This window comes from Protopterus annectens, chromosome 15.part0, assembly GCF_019279795.1.
Source record: "Protopterus annectens isolate FY-2018-M chromosome 15.part0, PAN1.0, whole genome shotgun sequence".
NCBI classification, from domain to species: Eukaryota; Metazoa; Chordata; order Ceratodontiformes; family Protopteridae; genus Protopterus; species Protopterus annectens.
The window spans coordinates 391909867-391927252 of NC_056749.1; the positions used below are offsets into that span (position 1 = coordinate 391909867).

Below are 17386 nucleotides of genomic sequence, written 5' to 3' on the forward strand. Positions count from 1 at the left end.
AGCAGTGAGGTACCCTGCTGGTGAAGGGTCTCTTAGTGGAGGTGGTATCACCAGTCCTGACTTCCTGGGTCCTGTCTGTGATCCAGCTGGCAATCCAGTGAGTTATGCAGGGGGCTTTTCCCAGTTTGGTGAGTTTGGCATATATACCCGAGTCGGGTATTGTATCAAATGCCTTAGCCATGTCCAGGTAGGCAATATACAACATTTTCCTCTGATTCATGGCCTTTTTAACTTTTCAAAGAAATCCACCAGATTTAGTAGGCATGACTTTCCTTTGACAAAACCAATCTGGGCTGAGTCCAGTGTTTGAAGGTTTCCTATGTCTTCGTTGATCATTTCCATGATAATTCGTTCCAAGGTTTTGCATATTAGACTAGTCAGACTAATAGGTCTATAGTTTCCAGGGTCAGCTGATAGTCAAACCCTTGTGAAGTGGGATAACCATTGCAGTCCAACATTCTCATGGTACAAAGCGTGATTTGAGGCTATAGTTGAAAATTGTCTCAAGTTGTCCTGATAGGTCATGTTTCAAGCTACTTAGGAGGCATCCTGAGATATTGCTGGGACCCACTCAGGCTATGTTTTTGACCTTAATGAGCAATGCCAGGACATGCTCCCTGCTAAAAGTTCAGTGGATTATACTAGTAGGTATTTCATGGGGGAGGTGGCGGGAGTGAAGCTTGAGTTGAATTTGTCAGCCAGCAAATTTGCTATGTCACTATGCTCAGTGAAGGTGGCACTACTGTCTACTAGTTCGGCACACTGATGTGTGTTGTCTTTGAGGTTTTGGACATAGCTGTAGAAGGCCTTGGGGTTGTCTTTAGCCTGTGAGGTTATCTTGACATTGTAATTCACATTGTTGGACTTAATTAGTCCTTTTAGTTTCCTTTTTAGTTTAATTAAAGAGCTGCTATCATTATGGGACTTGCTTTTCCTTATTTTACTCATGACTTTTTTCCTTCTGTTATATACCTAATTAACATTAGGAATCCACCAGTGTGAGTTTGTTTTGGGTTTACTTCCTATAGGTACAGCCTCTATAAAGCTATTTACATGGTTTTACAGGGTCTCTGTGAACAATTCCACATAAGTTGCTGTGAACATAGGGTTGGGATGGACACTGAATTTTGACAAACAATCACTTAATCGAATGTAGTTTGCTTTGGAATAGTTCCTGTCTGTTACATGGTTTGCTGGGATTACAGTGTTGAATTTTATTTCAAAGGTGACACCTTTGTGGTCTGACCTCACCAGTGAGGACTTGGCACTGGGGGGGGGGGGGGTTGCTGCACTCTCCCATACTAGTGAGTATGGTGAGTACCAGGTCCGTATGTTTGAATCTCTGGTGGGTGTGCACATTATCTAGTCAAATGTATTTGTGTTAATAAAGTTCAGGAACCACTGAGCCTGCATGCATGAGGTAGTGCATGTTTCCCAGTCCATAGATGGGTAGTTTAATGGTGAGTGCTTCCAGTAAGTCTAGGTATGGTATTCTAGGGACACAGAGGGTGAGGTCAGACCACAAAGGTGTCTCCTTTCAAAAAAAAATCATAGCCCATAAGGCAAAACAATAAACCATCACAGCCCACACTACATAACAATAAACCAAACATACTAGTCATTGGTGACTCAATTGTGAGACACACTGATGTCCCCCTCACCAGGCTCGACAAGGAGAAGGTCACGGTCAGTTGTCTGTCTGGTGCCAGAATTGGCCACATCATGCACGCACTTAAGTCTCTCCACAACAAGTACAAGTATGACTCTGTCACTGTCCATGTTGGTGTGAATGACTTGAGACATACCTCCCTGGACTATATGAAGAGAAACATTGAACTCTCAGAGTATGTGTTCCAGGTAGGTATGATCCTAGCCCTAAGCAACATCCTACCTTCACCAAGAATGATACCACAATACCAACAAAAAATAATTGACTTCAACAATTGGCTTAGTTTCTGGTGTCATTCCAAGGGGATCCAGTATCTGTCTGCCTGGGATGACATGGTTGACAGGGCTTGATGCTTTGCCAGATATGGCCTTCACCTGTCACCACTGGGTTTCTGGATCCTGGCCAAGGCTCTTGCTTGCCCCATTGTGCCTTTTTTAGGCAATGTTCCAAAGACAAACCTTCCAACATAAAAGATCTGTCAAAAAGCAAATTGAAGGTCATGCTTCTAAATGCTAGGAGCCTTAACCTGAAAATGCACTCACTGGAGGCTTTCCATGCACTGGAAGATGCCTAAGTCTGTGTGGTCATGGAAACCTGGTTCAGGGCTGCAGAGAACACCCCTGCCTTACTAGGCTACACCTCATTCCACACATTATGACACCAAAATGAGGTTGGGAAGACTATTTATTTATTTATTTATTTTACATTTGTTGAACGGGATAGTCTGACTGGATACATGTCCATTTTCAGAGGAGGACCGGGGAGAAAAGCTCCAGGTTACAAAAAATAAACAATGGCCATAATACATATGGACACAATTGGGTTGGATTGCACTGCTAGGCTTATAAAGGCCCTGGTGGTCATTAAACTAGTATATACCTATGAACCTTTGAACCTATAAAATGATGCACAATAAAAACCAGAAGACTAAGGGTGGTGGAGTCTCTGTCTTCATTAAGGACAGGCACACCTCCAGAATAGTTTGTCAGCATGATGCACTGGAACTACTCCAGGTGCAACCGACAGTTGGCAAGACACCCATCCAAGTTATAGCTAGCTATAGACCCCCCTCCATGACTCAGGACACCCACTCCTCTTACCTGGATCTACTTGACTTCATCAAGGTACCCCCAAACACTCTGATCCTTGGTGACTTCAACTACCCCGCCATAGACTGGGTGAACTATTATTGCACTAACGTACTCTCTCAATGATTCCTTGACTTCATCAGTTCTAATGCACTAGACCAGCTTGTCTCATCCCCCACAAGGGGATATAACATTCTGGACTTGGTTCTCACCAGCATGGGCGACCGCTGCACCACTCCCATAGTATGTTCTTCCCTGGTGAGATCAGATCATCGGACTGTCTTATGTGAAGTTTCTATCCCAACCCAAACCCCCCCCCCCACCGTAATCAACTAAAAAACTTCTTAAAAGCTGACTACAACCTCCTAAGGGAGGGTATCGGTAGCTTCACACCATTGCCCCCCTCGGAGGATGCAGACAACTATGCTGAACAGTAAGCCAATGCAGTACACAAGCACCTGTAAAACAGCAAGGACTCAGCCATACCCAATAGAACTAAAACCTGCTCCTCAAGGAAACACAAACCTGTTTGGTGGACATCCTCTATCAACAGGCTTTACAACAAAAGAAAGAAACTGCTGTCCAAGGGTAAAATGGAACAAATTCCAAATTGGAAAAACTCCCTCTTTAGTCTCAACAAGCACATTAGATCACTAGTGAAAACTTCCAAGACCAATTATGAATTGAAACTAGCCTCCAAAACAAAGGGAAACCATAAAGTCTTCTTCAGTTACATCAGGAACCTCCATGGCAAAGTCCAGGTTTGTTTCAAATTAGTATCACTTACACTGATCCTGTTGACTTAGCCAACCTGCCAGGAGACAGGTTTAGCACAAACTTTAACCCACTGGACCTTTCGACATCTCTGATACTTGTCCCACACCTCACATCTCTGTAGATCAAGTGTTGCAGGCCCTATCCAAGGCAAAGAACATAACTTCCATGGGAATTGATAGTATCCCAGGATGTATTCTGCATCATCTCCAGCAAGAACTGGCTTTGCCATTGAACACCCTATTCAACCACAGCCTAAGTACAAGCTTCATTCCAGCAGAGTGGAGAACTGCCACTGTCATCCCCTTGCACAAAGGTGGTGCCACTACTGACCCTGGAAACTATCACCCCATTAGCCTGACACGTCTGATCTGTAAAGCCATGGAGTGTATTATTATGGATCTCATAAATGAGGACATAGGCAGTCTCCAAGCACTTGACCCCACCCAGTTTGGATTTGTCAAGGGCAGATCTTCCCTGTTGAACCTTGCTGACTTCTTTGAGACTGTCACCAAGGCCCTGCATGAGGGAAGATCAGTGCATGCAGCTTACCTTGACTTGGCCAAGGCCTTTGACACAATCCCCCACTCAGGCATCATCAAAAAGCTAACACAACTTGGCACAAATCCCTATCTCATCAGGTGGGTGGCGAACTGGCTCAATGATGGGACCCTCAAAGTCAAAATAAGCACCTCCTCTGATAGCAGACCTGTCACTAGTGGAGTTCCCCAGTGATCTGTCCTGGGACTCCTACTATTTGGCATCTATTTCTCAGAGGTCCAGGCAAAGACAAAAGGTCTGTGGTTGACCAAGTTTGTGGATGGCTGTAAGCTGGGTGCTGTCATTGACTCCCCAGATGATGTTAACATACTGCAAGAGGGTCTCACAGCAACTAATGGCTGGTGCCAAAGTCATGGCTTCAAGCTAACTGCAAAAAATGCAGCATCATACCATTCAGCAAAAACATGATCCCTACTGATGATCACATCAATGGCAACCCCCTAAGCACTCAACCTGTGGTGAGAGACCTGGGCACTCAGGTTGATGATAACCTCACATTTGACCATCATGTAGCAGCAGTGGTCAGAAAAGACTTTTACTTGATTCATCTCAAACGTAAAGAGGTTGCATCCAGAAAAAAGAAGTTTATTACCTCTCTATACTCCTCCCTCATTAGACCAATAATTGAATATAATGCCCCATTTGTGATGCACCTCTCCAAATATCTGCATCAACTGGAAAGCCCACTGAAATAGCTCACAAAGAGAATCCATGGCTTCCAACACCTGTCCTATGCAGAGAGGCTCAAATCACTATCACTCTGCTCAATATCATACAGATTGCTCAGGGATGATCTGTGTCTCGCTTACAAGGCAATCCTGAACCCTGCCCTACTAGAGATGCTCCATATCAGTAAGTCTAACTCCTCACGCACTGCCTGCTCAAAAGACCTGAATCTAATATGCAACATTAACAAAACCTGCTGGAGAGACAGGTTTGTCTCCCAGAGGCTGCCCTGTCTCTGGAATAGACTTCCCATACACATCAAACAGAGCATCTTGCTGACTCTCTTCAAGCGCAACCTTGATGAATGGATGGAAACCACAAATTTGTCCCAGTGTTTCCACCTGTGTCCCTCATTGACAGGGGTGACAGGTGCTGACTGTGGTTTCTTTTTGGGTATAAACTCTTTGTTAGGCTTGTAAGGCCCCAGGGCCATTAGCCTAATAACCTCCTATGATCCTATGGTATAGGATTTTGTCTATGATGATTTGCATGTGGATAAAATGCAGGGCATTGTCCTGTTTAATCAATGTAGAGTTATGCTTGTTGTTAATACAGATTGAGACTCCTTCACCTTTTGTTCTTGTGCAGTTGATGGTCTAAATGTGTGGAAGGCACTGAAGACTTGCACTGTTGGAGTACTTTCTGCAGACTTTAAACAATGTCTTGGTAATGGCACATATGTCTATATTCTTCAGAGTAAGGATAGCTTGTAGGATGTGGAGTTTCTTGTCTAGGGTCCTAGCATTGAGCAGTAACACCTTTAGGTGTCTTTGTATTTTACTTGCTATGTTGGCAAGTCTGACAATTTGGCATTGTCTAAAAAAGGCTCTAAGTGTTTGGATAAAGGTTTAGCCAATAGGGGTGAGAGGTGCAGACCATCTTTTGCAAAGCAACAAGATTTGTTAACAATGTCCTCCTATGCTGACAAATAATGAATCACCCTGGAAAGGCACCAGAAACTAAGCCAATTATTGAAGTCAGTCATCTTTTGTTCGTACTGTGGCATCATCCTTGGTGAAGGTAGAATACCGCTCAATGCAAGGCACATACCTGCATGAGACACACAGTTAGAGAGAACAATAACCCCTCTCTTCCTATAGTCTAGGAAAGCATATCTCAGATCATTAATGCCCACTTGGACTATGATAGAATCATCCTGGTACCTGTGGTGTAGTGAATTGAGTGCATGCATTGCGTATTTTGATGGATCCCGGCTCCAGATAAGCAACTAACCATTATATTTTTCTTGTTCAGTCTGATGAGTGGGACATGTGTGTGTTGTACAAATGAGTCCCCTATGAAAAGAGTGATGAGTAATGAGTTTGTTTGCCTTATGGACTTTACTCTTGGGGCTCCATCGGGTGTAGGTGTATGTGTGGTGTTTGGTATTGCTTTTGGTGAGTGCTTTAGTCATTGCTGAGGATAGGCATTAATCTTTATAGCCTTAGAAAGTCTATGAGGTTTGAGAAGACTGCTTTTTAGTGCCTCAGCATAAGTTGGCATATGTGTGTGGTGGATATATTGTGCGTCTTCTTGACAACCTTGTTTGCATGTGATATTTTTGTTTTCAGTGAAATGGTTTATGTGCATCTCTCATGCACTCTGCTTGTTGCTTTAAGGAATAAATGATTGCCTGTGAAAATGAGACACCTGTTACATTATGCCAGGATGTCTGGATTTACCCAGCTGGCTACAGAGACTTTTGGAAATTCCACATCCATGTTATCTGGACCTGTATTTGAGTGTGCTACTGTAGGTCATAGACTGGGGTATACTGAGGTCCTTGAGTGGTCTCTGGGGTTTGGCACTAGACTAAGACTGTGCTAAGATGTGACAGTAGTGCTCAGTAATGTGCAGTCTAGCTTTTTTGACCTTGTCTCTGCACAATGGCTTTGTTTTTGCCATACTAAGTTGCAGTTTTCAGTTCTAAAGGAAGTTTTATAGACAATTTGTACTTTCTGAGCCAGAAAAACAGCCTTTTAAAACCAAAACAAAAGTGGGAGGGTTGGGGGGATAAAACTGGAGCTCTAGTGGTATGGTTTTAATTTTAGAAGCTTGTAGCTTAATGCCTCAGTGGGGGCAGGGGGTGAGAGGTGGGGCAGACTCAAAGAACAAGGGGAAAACAGTAGCAAGGTAAACAGAAAGGCATGGGAATGCAACAATAAGTATGTATACATATATATAAAAAGTACTGAAGCCGAAATCCTGGAGCAGAATTCACAATACTGCCACTACTGCAATGCCGCCACAGACTATGGCACCAAGTTACTGGAGTGCAACTTTAAGCAGGTGTATATACAGTTATAAAAAGTACTGAAGCACAAATCATGGAGCAGAATTCCCTTTGTGTTAGAGGAGTTTTGCTTGGTTGTAGGCCTAGTGCTTTTGAAATATAAAGGGCAGCATTTGGAGGTCTGACTGTTTTCCTACACCAGTTTTCAATTTCTTATGTTGTTAAGACAAACAAGACCTCTGGTGGCTTCCAGTGACATTAACACCTCATACACTGCTACAGCTTGTTTGGAATGGCTTTGGAAGAATGCAGATGACTGTGGAGAGATTTTTCCAAGTCTGCCTAAGATGTGGAATGTGTATCACCTTCTGAATAAGATGTGGGAAGTGAGACAGGTCTGTTCCATGGCTCCCAAGGTTCCAGGAATTCCTGAAATTTCTGAGGTTACTGACAAATTAGATTTTAGCAGCTGGCTTGGCAGTGAGTTTCCACTGTGACTTTCTGGAAGCTCTTTGGTGATAAAAGATCATATGGCAACATTATTTTTTATATCGCTGGATTACGTGCATTCTTTAAAGTGCTGTTTTAGTACCATATACAGTTCATATTAGATTTTCTACCACACATCATGTTGGACTAGTGAGCTGCCTGTTACTTCTATTATACTGTATTTATTTATTTGTTTGCTAGTTACTTAACAGAGGAAGAACACTGATGTGCATTGGCCATTTTCTGGCTCAGACAGGGTACATATATACAGCTCAGCAAGCTCCTGCCTGGTGCCCTGCAGAGTTCTACAGAAACAGAGACAGAAGAAGATTTTAGGAGTATTAATTAAGTATAATTTTTTGCATTTTTTTGCTTGCTGCCTTTAAGCTAATTCCTAGAAAAACACCAATTTTCTAGAGTTTCTTTGATTTAAAAGCTTGTTGTTTCTTGCACACATTTTACTGCTTAACCTGCTTTATTTTTTTTTTGTTTTTTTTTTGTGTTTAACGTTTGTTCTGTGTGTATAGCCACACATCACATTGATAGCCATTTCTATTTAAAGTGTTTGTTTTTTGATTGTATCTGCTTTATTTTCTGAAAAACTGAAAAACAACCCCTTTCCAAAAAATACTTTTTTTTTCTTACCTTTTCTGAATATAGGGCAGTTTTCAGGTTAGTGCTGAATTCAGGGCTGTGCTACAAGTTTCTGTGTTTGCCTCTTACCTTACTTGGAAGGGGAAGTTTCTCTGTTCACTGTGAGGCGGAGAGTGAGCAAGGCCCAGTTCCCCCTGGAGGAGTGGCTTCATTCAGGCTATTAGTAGTTCTCATTTCATTTTGGGCTAATTTCTATTTCTTTTTCTTTTCCCTACTATGTAAAATTGCATTTTCTCCTTTGGTGTGCCTCAGAGTTCTACAGCAAGCTCCTGCCTGGTGCCCTGCAAGAGTTCTACAGCAGCAGTTCTTAAGTAAGAGATTTCTGCATTTAAATTCACCTTTTCTTCTGCATTTTCTGAGTTTTATTGATTTAAACTTGATTTAAACACTGATTTGAGTTTCTGTTCTGTGTGAAAAGCTACATTTTGTTTTTTTTATTGTACTTTTTATTTTAACTTTGTTGTTTTAACTTTTGTTGTGTTACACTTAATTTGTTAGCTGTTTTTATGTGTCATTGCTTTTTTTCTTGATCTGTGCTATTTTTTCTTTTAAAAAAAAAAAACAAAAAAAAATTTTTTCTTTTTCTAAACTAAAAAAACCCAGTTGTTTTACTTTCTACTCCAGTTTTCTTTTGGGTTAGTTTACAGATTCTTGGTGAACCTTTGTTACAGAGTTGGGAAGTTTCCCTGTTCACTTTGAGGAGTGAGCTTTGTGAGCTTTTTATCTGTCCTTTTTGAGGTGGTTTTCTGTCCCTGGAGATTGTTTTTTGGCCAGCTTTTTAGCCCAGAAATTAGTTTTTTGGCTTATTTCTATCTATTTCTTTCATTTGCTATAATTTGCAGACTATAAACCCCGATTGCAGCAGGCAGGCTCTAGCAGCTAGCTAGACAATTTTTCTTCTTGGACCTGAACACAACTTCCACTTTAAGCCTCTTTGCTTTCACTCATTTCAACAAACCACTTCAAACAAACCACTACTCATCATAAACTTTAGCAAACTACTAGCTGCCTTAGCAAGGATAAGCCAGCACTATACTGGAACCAAGGACAAACTATTCAATTACCCTCTACTCAGAGTTCAGTAAAGGGCAGTTCCATCAGGCTCCTTCCACCAAACATTAATACACACAAGAGATGCAATTATACAGCCAAACTGGAGGCTAAGCTCTCAACCAAGACTGGATCAGGCAGCCAAGAAAGAGGAGAAGGAATTATCACACCACCCCACCTCACATAGACCTATGAAACCACCAGCACCAAAAAAACACACAAAATATACAAAAACATACTCAGCAACAGAGACCTCCAAAGCAGACATCCAACAACCCCACCCCCCCACAACAATCATGATGAAAGACATACTTCACAAACCAGTGTGCTAAACAATCACAGCCCTTAGGGCAAAATAACATACCCAACACAGTAGTAATAGGTGACTCTATAGTCAGGCACACTGCCATTCCACTAGGCTGAACAAGGAGAAGGTTAGCTGCCTGCACTCAGGTCACTCCAGACAAATACAAATATGACTCTGTTACTGTACATGTTGGTGTGAATGATCTGAGCTGTAACTCTCCCTACTACACATGAAAAAGACATGAGGTGCTCTCTCTGATCCCGTGTGGGCGGTGGTATGACCCTGACCCTGCATTCTGCATTTCACCAAGAATGATACTTTTAGGCAAGGCTCAAAAGACAAACCCACTGCCATAAATAGCACAAGTAACAAAAACTGAGGGGGTAATGCTACTCAATGCCAAGTCTAAAAACTCAAAAATGCACACACTTGACAGGTACTCCATAGTATGGAGAAAACTGAACAGGAGAAACGTTTAAGGCTCAGAGTTTCAAAGCCATGCTGAAGGATAATGATGTCCAAGCTGCAAAATCCTTTACTAATGCACTATATGGGCATACAAGAAATGCATGGATGGTGGATCCCAAAACAAAAAAAAACACTCACTCTCCTCTCCAAGAACCAGTCTGGGTGGACCCCTGCCATAAACAAGCTATACAATAGAGGAGGAGAAGGAGTACAGAAAGAGTAAAATCTCAAAAAATTACCATGGACTCCAAAGATAACCACAAGGCATTCTTTAGCTATGACAAGAAAAGTGGCAATTTTGAGATCTCTGCTTGTTAGTGCAGAATGGCACACAAAAATACATGAATCGATCTGATATAGCAACACTGGGGCAGACAGTCTCTCCACAGGCTACGTGCCCACAGAGTGGCACACAGCAACGGTTATTCCACTCCACAAAGGTGGAGCCACAACGGACCTCAGGAACTATCGCCCTATAAGCCCTGGCTAGCTTGGTCTGCAAAGCTATGGAGCGCATCATCATGGATCTCATTAACAGAGACATTAGAAACCTCCAAACTCTGGACCCTACCCAGTTCGGCTTTGTAAAAGGCAGATCATGCCTCCTAAACCTGGTGGACTTCTTTGAGATAGTTACCAAGGCTATAGACGAGGAAAACATGGTCTACACAGCTTGCCTAAACCTTGCAAAGCCCTTCGACATCATTCCCCACTCAGGTATTATAGACAAGCTCACCAGCCTGAACATAAACCCCTACATCACGAGATGGTTTGCCAAATGGCTCATGGACAGAACCCACATGGTAAGAGTTGCAGGAGCTAGGTATGACTCTGAAACAGCTACAAGTGGCGTTCCCCAGGGCTCAGTCCTAGGACCCCTCCTGTTCGGCATATACTTCTCAGAGGTACAGGCAAGCACAGGAGGATTATGGCTGACCAAGTTCGCAGATGACTGCAAACTAGGGGCTATAATTGACCCTCTGGCTGACACAGACATCCTCCAAAAGGGTCTCACTGAGCCAGATACCTGGTGTGAAAACCATGGCCTCAAGCTAAATGCCAAAAAGTGCATAGTCATCCCCTTTGGAAAAAACAAAGTACCCACAAACTACCACATAGGTGGTAGCCCCCTAAATAGGGAAGACATAATAAGGGATCTGGGGACCCAAGTAGATAGTAACCTCTCCTTTGATAATCACATTGCCAAAGTGGTTAGAAAATCCTTCTCCATGGCCCACCTAATCACAAAAGGGTTTGCATCCAGATCGAAAGAGGTCATTGGGTCCCTCTATGCATCACTCATCAGACCCATCATAGAGTACAATGCCCCATTTGGGATGTACCTTACAAGACACCTGCAACAACTGGAAAGACCACAGAAGTACCTCAACAAGAGGATCACTAGCCTCAAGCAGATGCCCTATGCAGCTCGACTGAAGAAACTCCAGCTGTACTCGGTTGCATACCGCCTACTCAGAGGTGATCTCTGCCTAACATACAAGGCCATGTCCAACCCAGAACTGATGGACATGCTCCACCTAAAGAAAACTATATCACCTCGAGCCACACGCTCCAGGGATCTAAACGTCACCACAACAATAAATAGGATGTGCTGGAGGGATGGATTCCTGTCCCAGAGACTTCCCATGCTCTGGAACAAGATTCCAATCTACATTAGGCAGACCTCCTTGCTAACCCTCTTCAAGAGAAACCTTGATGAGTGGATGGGAAACAAAGTTTACCCCAGGGATCACTTCAATGGCTCTGCTGGACAGAGGCACAGGGAACTAATCCAAGGGGGTGTCGAAATCCAACACATTCCGGCTAGGCTTATAAATGCATTCGGGCAGATAGCCTAGTACCTACCTATGAACCTAAGTGAACATGAATATATATAAGAGAAAATAGACAGTCTACAATAAAATGAGAAGTATGCTAACAAATAATAAAACACAGTATTAAACAATAATTGGCATATTTACAGGAACAAACAATAGCAAGCGATTATAATATAAAACAGACATGATCCAATAAATGCAAACAACTATGTGTAATAACAGTGGATTATCAGGGTATTATAATGTGTGAGCAGTAGATTAATGCCATATTATTTGGTTGATGAAACGTAATTATAGGGGTTTTAAGAGATGCACATGAGAAAGAGTGGGGTTAAGTAATCAAACATATAAATGAAAGGCTTGTTACAACAGTCTAAAACTAGCGGAGTTCTGAGCCTCTTAGCTCTAGTTATTTTATTACACACTGTTATAATAGCCTAGAAGTGTTTAACACTAAGAAGTAAGGGTTTCCAGATTACATTGTATGCTTGCTTACTGTTTGATTACCCAACTACAGTTCTGTGGTAGTGAATTTTAGCTCGTTTTGCTCTTACATCTCATTTGTTTACATTATTATGATCTACACGTTTGTACTTTTTTCTGTTACATGCTAAGTATTCAGCATTATCATAACTTTGAGCTTGAACTTGATATTAGCACAAACATAATGTATTCTGTTTTGGTATGGAGGAGTATAACAACTCTTTGATTATATTCATCTAGCATTAGTAATGATATGCAGTTGCATATTTACTTATTTCTATGCTGTAAGCATATTAAGTAACATTACAAACAACCAAGCATGCCGTGAAGAAGTCATTGACACTGGCATTAGGCCTTATATACAATACAAGTGACATGGGTTCAAAATGGGACTTGGACCTTAGAGGGAGGGATGTGAGTGTGATCATCATAGATTGCACCCATGTAAGAGAGGAGAAGAGTTGGGCAGTGCTACACTGGATGATCAGCCTTCTGTGGCACAGCCTACATGATGTGAAGGTCACAAACAATCACCATTGAACCTCTGCCATTCACAGCAGGAGGTGCAGATCTGCAGATTCTGGCAAAGGAATAACACAGGAATGGGACTGCACCTAGCAGATAAAAATAATGGATCTTTATATATACAGCTCCAGTATCTTCTGATTGACAAGGAAAAGAGCCGAGGAAGTCTATATACTGGCATCATCTCAGATGATGCTATAGGAGTGGGGGCATATGCTCGCACACACACACACACACACACACACACACACACACACACACACACACACACACACACCTGTGAAAAAATACAGATCATCTTCAATATATAGGAAAAAAATAGACTGAGACTCTAAACTAAATACTTCAGAATATGAAGGTTGTGCTACCTTGCTGGAACCTGATAAATGAATACTTACAGAGGAAGCTGGAAGGTATGTATCACACAGTGCTGAAGGACCTTCTTGCTTCAGTGTTAAGGAGCCATCAATATCATCTTGGTCACTTTCACTCCAATAATCTGCAAAAGGGGAATGCACAGCTGGCTTACAATTCATGCAGTATAAATTATACAGTTTATTTTTATTATCTGCTTATCAATGTTACTAAACATTTAGCCTAGAATGACTTGACAGTAGCATTCTTTAACATACACACTTGATTTTTATATGTCAATTCCAAAATTTCATGTTTCAGTTTCTTTCAGTATTACTTCTAACATTAAGATGAACATTTATTTTAATGACATACTTTGTCCGTGCAAAGAGCATCAACAATTGGACAAACTTTCAGTCTTGATGCCATTTTTCCTTTTCAAGCTTGACAGTCGGAAATGGCATAAGTCACTCTCCAGTCCACTCACCCATCACTTATATAACTTCCTTGAATTACCACTACACGTGTATTATAACTGGTATTGCACTGACAGGCTCTCCAAATTCCATACAGCTTTTCTGTATACTGAGACTTCACAAACAGTTACATTAGCCCGTGACCAAATGATGCTTTACATTTTAAGTTTATGTCTAGAAAACCCTATTTATTTTCCCTTATAATGGTATTAACTGCATAAATATTTCCATGCCATTAATATCTTCAAAAATGATCCCATAGGTGCCAAACTCTCAATTCCTATTAATATTTGTAAATTCACAAATTTTGACTAGAATCTTTTTGTTCAAAGATTAAGCAACACATTTCATTCTCTAATGTTTACTTAGATATCCAATTAGGTATTAATTTCTTAGTAATTCCTATCATATTATGGAACACTTACTTATAACACAAACTGATTAAAACATTTTTAAATAATCATTTATTAGAAGTTAAGTCATTCAGAGTTAAAAAAAGACTAATTAAACAGTGGTATCCATACCAAATTGATATGCTATGTACTTACTTTAAAAAAAGACTAATTAAACAGTGGTATCCATACCAAATTGATATGCTATGTACTTACTTTAAAAAAAGACTAATTAAACAGTGGTATCCATACCAAATTGATATGCTATGTACTTACTCAAAAAAAATGAACAAAAGCATGAAATTCGGCATATATAGGACTATACATTCTTCCAACATTGTTTTCTTCATGGCTATTTTTATTGTTCCATCTCATAAAGGTACTGTCTTATACATCCAGCAGAAGCCAAAACAATTCTTTAATAGATGTAGTTATTTTTTTAATTTACTGATTTTGTTTACCAGGGCAGAACACTGGTTTCTTTGGACCATTTACAGGTTCAGCCCAGGAAAAAAAAAAAAAATAAATAAATATATATACATATATATATATATATATATATATATATATATATATATATATATATGAGTTACTTTAATACAGGCAAATACCACTAACAATCCAGAACAGTGCACCAAAATGGTTTTAGCCAAGTAACTAATAATCCACAACAAAACCATTACCAGTAAGGCAGAGGCACCACGAACTCAGAAATTTCTAAGACAAGGTAAAAGTAAAACCAGTAGTTTATTAAACACGAAGGTTGAGCGCTTTTGTCCACAACTGTGGACTTCTTCAAAACAATTGTTTCAATAAAATAATACACATTATATACACATACCCCTTCTGTTATGTCATCTTTAAGAACCAATCACATAAATTCCCTTTAATTGAAAATTAAAATCTTAAAATAAAAGTCATCCAACATTCAACATACAAAAGTACCAATATACCAAAAGACAAAGAAAATACATTTCTGAACTCCATGTGGTCTGTAAAAGTATGTCTATACTTAAAAATATGAATGTAAATATAGGTGTAAACAATATATAATCTATCAGGTTTTTAACATAAATAAACGTGTCTTAAAGTTTAGCTGATCTCATTTTAAGTACAGGTTGCAATGAAATGTGTTTATTGAGACCTGGACTAACAGTAGCATCAAGTTTCATTTGCCAGAGGAGTTCCTTGTACTCTAGCCTGCTTTCCCAGGCATCTCCTCTGGCATCCATAGTAACAACTTCCAAAATGCCAAATATATTTTTTTTAAAACTAACACAAGCTGTAGTGTCTGTAAAGTGCATTGTTTAGATTAGCCCTTTTGATGTCGTATAAGTGTTCATAAATCCTCTTGGCTAATCTCCTCTCAGTCTTATCTACGTAAAAAGAACCACATGAGCTACAGAGTGTTATATAAACTAAACCTAGTGAGTTACAATCACCTCTTTTAAACAAAATGTGTGTACAATAGTCGTTCAACATAACTTCATCTCTCTCAACTATGTATTGACAGTAGTTGCATCTACCACATTTTGTTTTACCTAATCTGTGCGTTTTGTCCCTCACCAAAACTTGGAACCAAATGGAAAATGCAAAATTCAAAACTTCCTTAATATTATTATGTACCTTATGTGTGAAAGTTGGTTTGTCACTCAAATGCCGAAAAAATTAATCGTCCATTTTTAAAATGGCCCAATTATGAGAAATAATACTTTTCACTCTGTTGGTCAATCCATCAAATTAGATAGCCATACCCTGGTGAATGTTTTTCAGGTTAGAGTGTTACTGTTACTCCCACATTTCATTACAACCTGTACTTAAAATGAGCTCAGCTGAACTTTGAGACACTTTTATTTATGTTAAAAAATCTAATAGATTATGTATTGTTTGCACCTATATTTACATTGATATTCTTATGTATATACATACTTTTACAGACCACATGGAGTTCAGAAATGTATTTTCTTTGTCTTTTGGAATATTGGTACTTTTGTATGTTGAATGTTGACTGACTTTTATTTTAAGATTTTAATTTTCAATTAAAGGGAATTTATGTGATTGGTTCTTAAAGATGACATAACAGGAGGGGCATGTATACATAATGTGTATTATTTTATTGAATTAATTGTTCTGAAGAAGTCCACAGTTGTGGACAAAAGCACTCAACCTTTGTGTTTAATAAACTACTGGTTTTACTTTTACCTTCTCTTGGAAGTTTCTGAGTTTGTAGTGCCTCTGCCTTACTGGTGATGGTTTCTTTGTGGATTATTAAATACCACTAACAGTTGAAATAAATGAATATGGTAAAATAAGTAGAGAAATTGTCACTGAAGGAGTACATAAGTATAAATAAGAATTTGCATTACCTACAAAGAAAGTATGAGTGAGGAAGAAGTTAGAATATACGGATAGTTTATAGAATTGCGTTCAAGTGAGTTTTTGAAAGACGTTCATAGGTTGGTACTAGGCTATCGGCCTATACAAGCCTAGCTATAACAATTCCATGACTATTTCTTCTCACAGTATTTACTTTCCTGGACCCCAAGTCTTGTTTACTCTGTTTCTGGTTGTTGGCTGTCTCACTATTAATCAAGTACTGAAAGATATCCATATTATTTATTACAAATAAGTGAATGCAAAAAACTCAAGTGCGATAGCCGTTTTACTGTGCTTTAAAGTGATTATTTTGTTTTTACTGCCTTAACTTCTTAAAAAAAAAAAAAAACAAAAAAAAAACAAAAACTAAACTATCCTATACTTGTTTCCCACCTTTCTGAAGCTAGTAGAGTCTAGTTTTCAGAGTTTGCTGAATCCAGGGCTGTATTGTAGTTTCTGTGTTGCCCAAATCTTACTTGGATAGAAGGAAGTTTCTCTGTTCACCAGTGAGAGTGGGGAGCTTTGAGCAGCCTATTTGTCCCTGGAGGAGTGGTTTTCAGCTCAGAATTTGTAGTTTATTGGCCATTTTGGGCTAATTTCTATCCCTTTCAGCTTTTTGCTATAAAAACCTGCACTTGCGCATTTTTTGCATTTGTATCAGCTCAGCAAGAACCTGCCCAGATGACCTGCAGAGTCCTACAGCAGCAGAAGGAGAAAAGAGAGACTTTGGTTTGATTTAAGTACTTTTTTGGCTTGTTTCTTGCTAGATATTGCTAATTCTGCCTAAACGCTCATTATCTAACATTTATTTGATACTAAAAACCCATTTTCAACCGTTTAATTGTATTTACTTACTGTTTTTTTTTAAATCATTTCTGTGAGCATTTAAACTGTTTTAACTGTTGTAGGCTACACACTCAAGT

At 39.8% G+C, this 17386-nt stretch overlaps 1 protein-coding gene across 1 annotated transcript in view; it reads right to left on the reverse strand.

Moving 5' to 3' along the window:
- LOC122789835 (connector enhancer of kinase suppressor of ras 2-like) overlaps window positions 1–17386 on the reverse strand; it is a 340361-nt gene that overhangs the window by 129397 nt on the left and 193578 nt on the right. The window contains exon 6 of the mRNA XM_044057273.1: window positions 13264–13364. Within this exon, the coding sequence (XP_043913208.1) occupies window positions 13264–13364 (101 nt within the window). The remainder of the gene's footprint in view (window positions 1–13263; window positions 13365–17386) is intronic.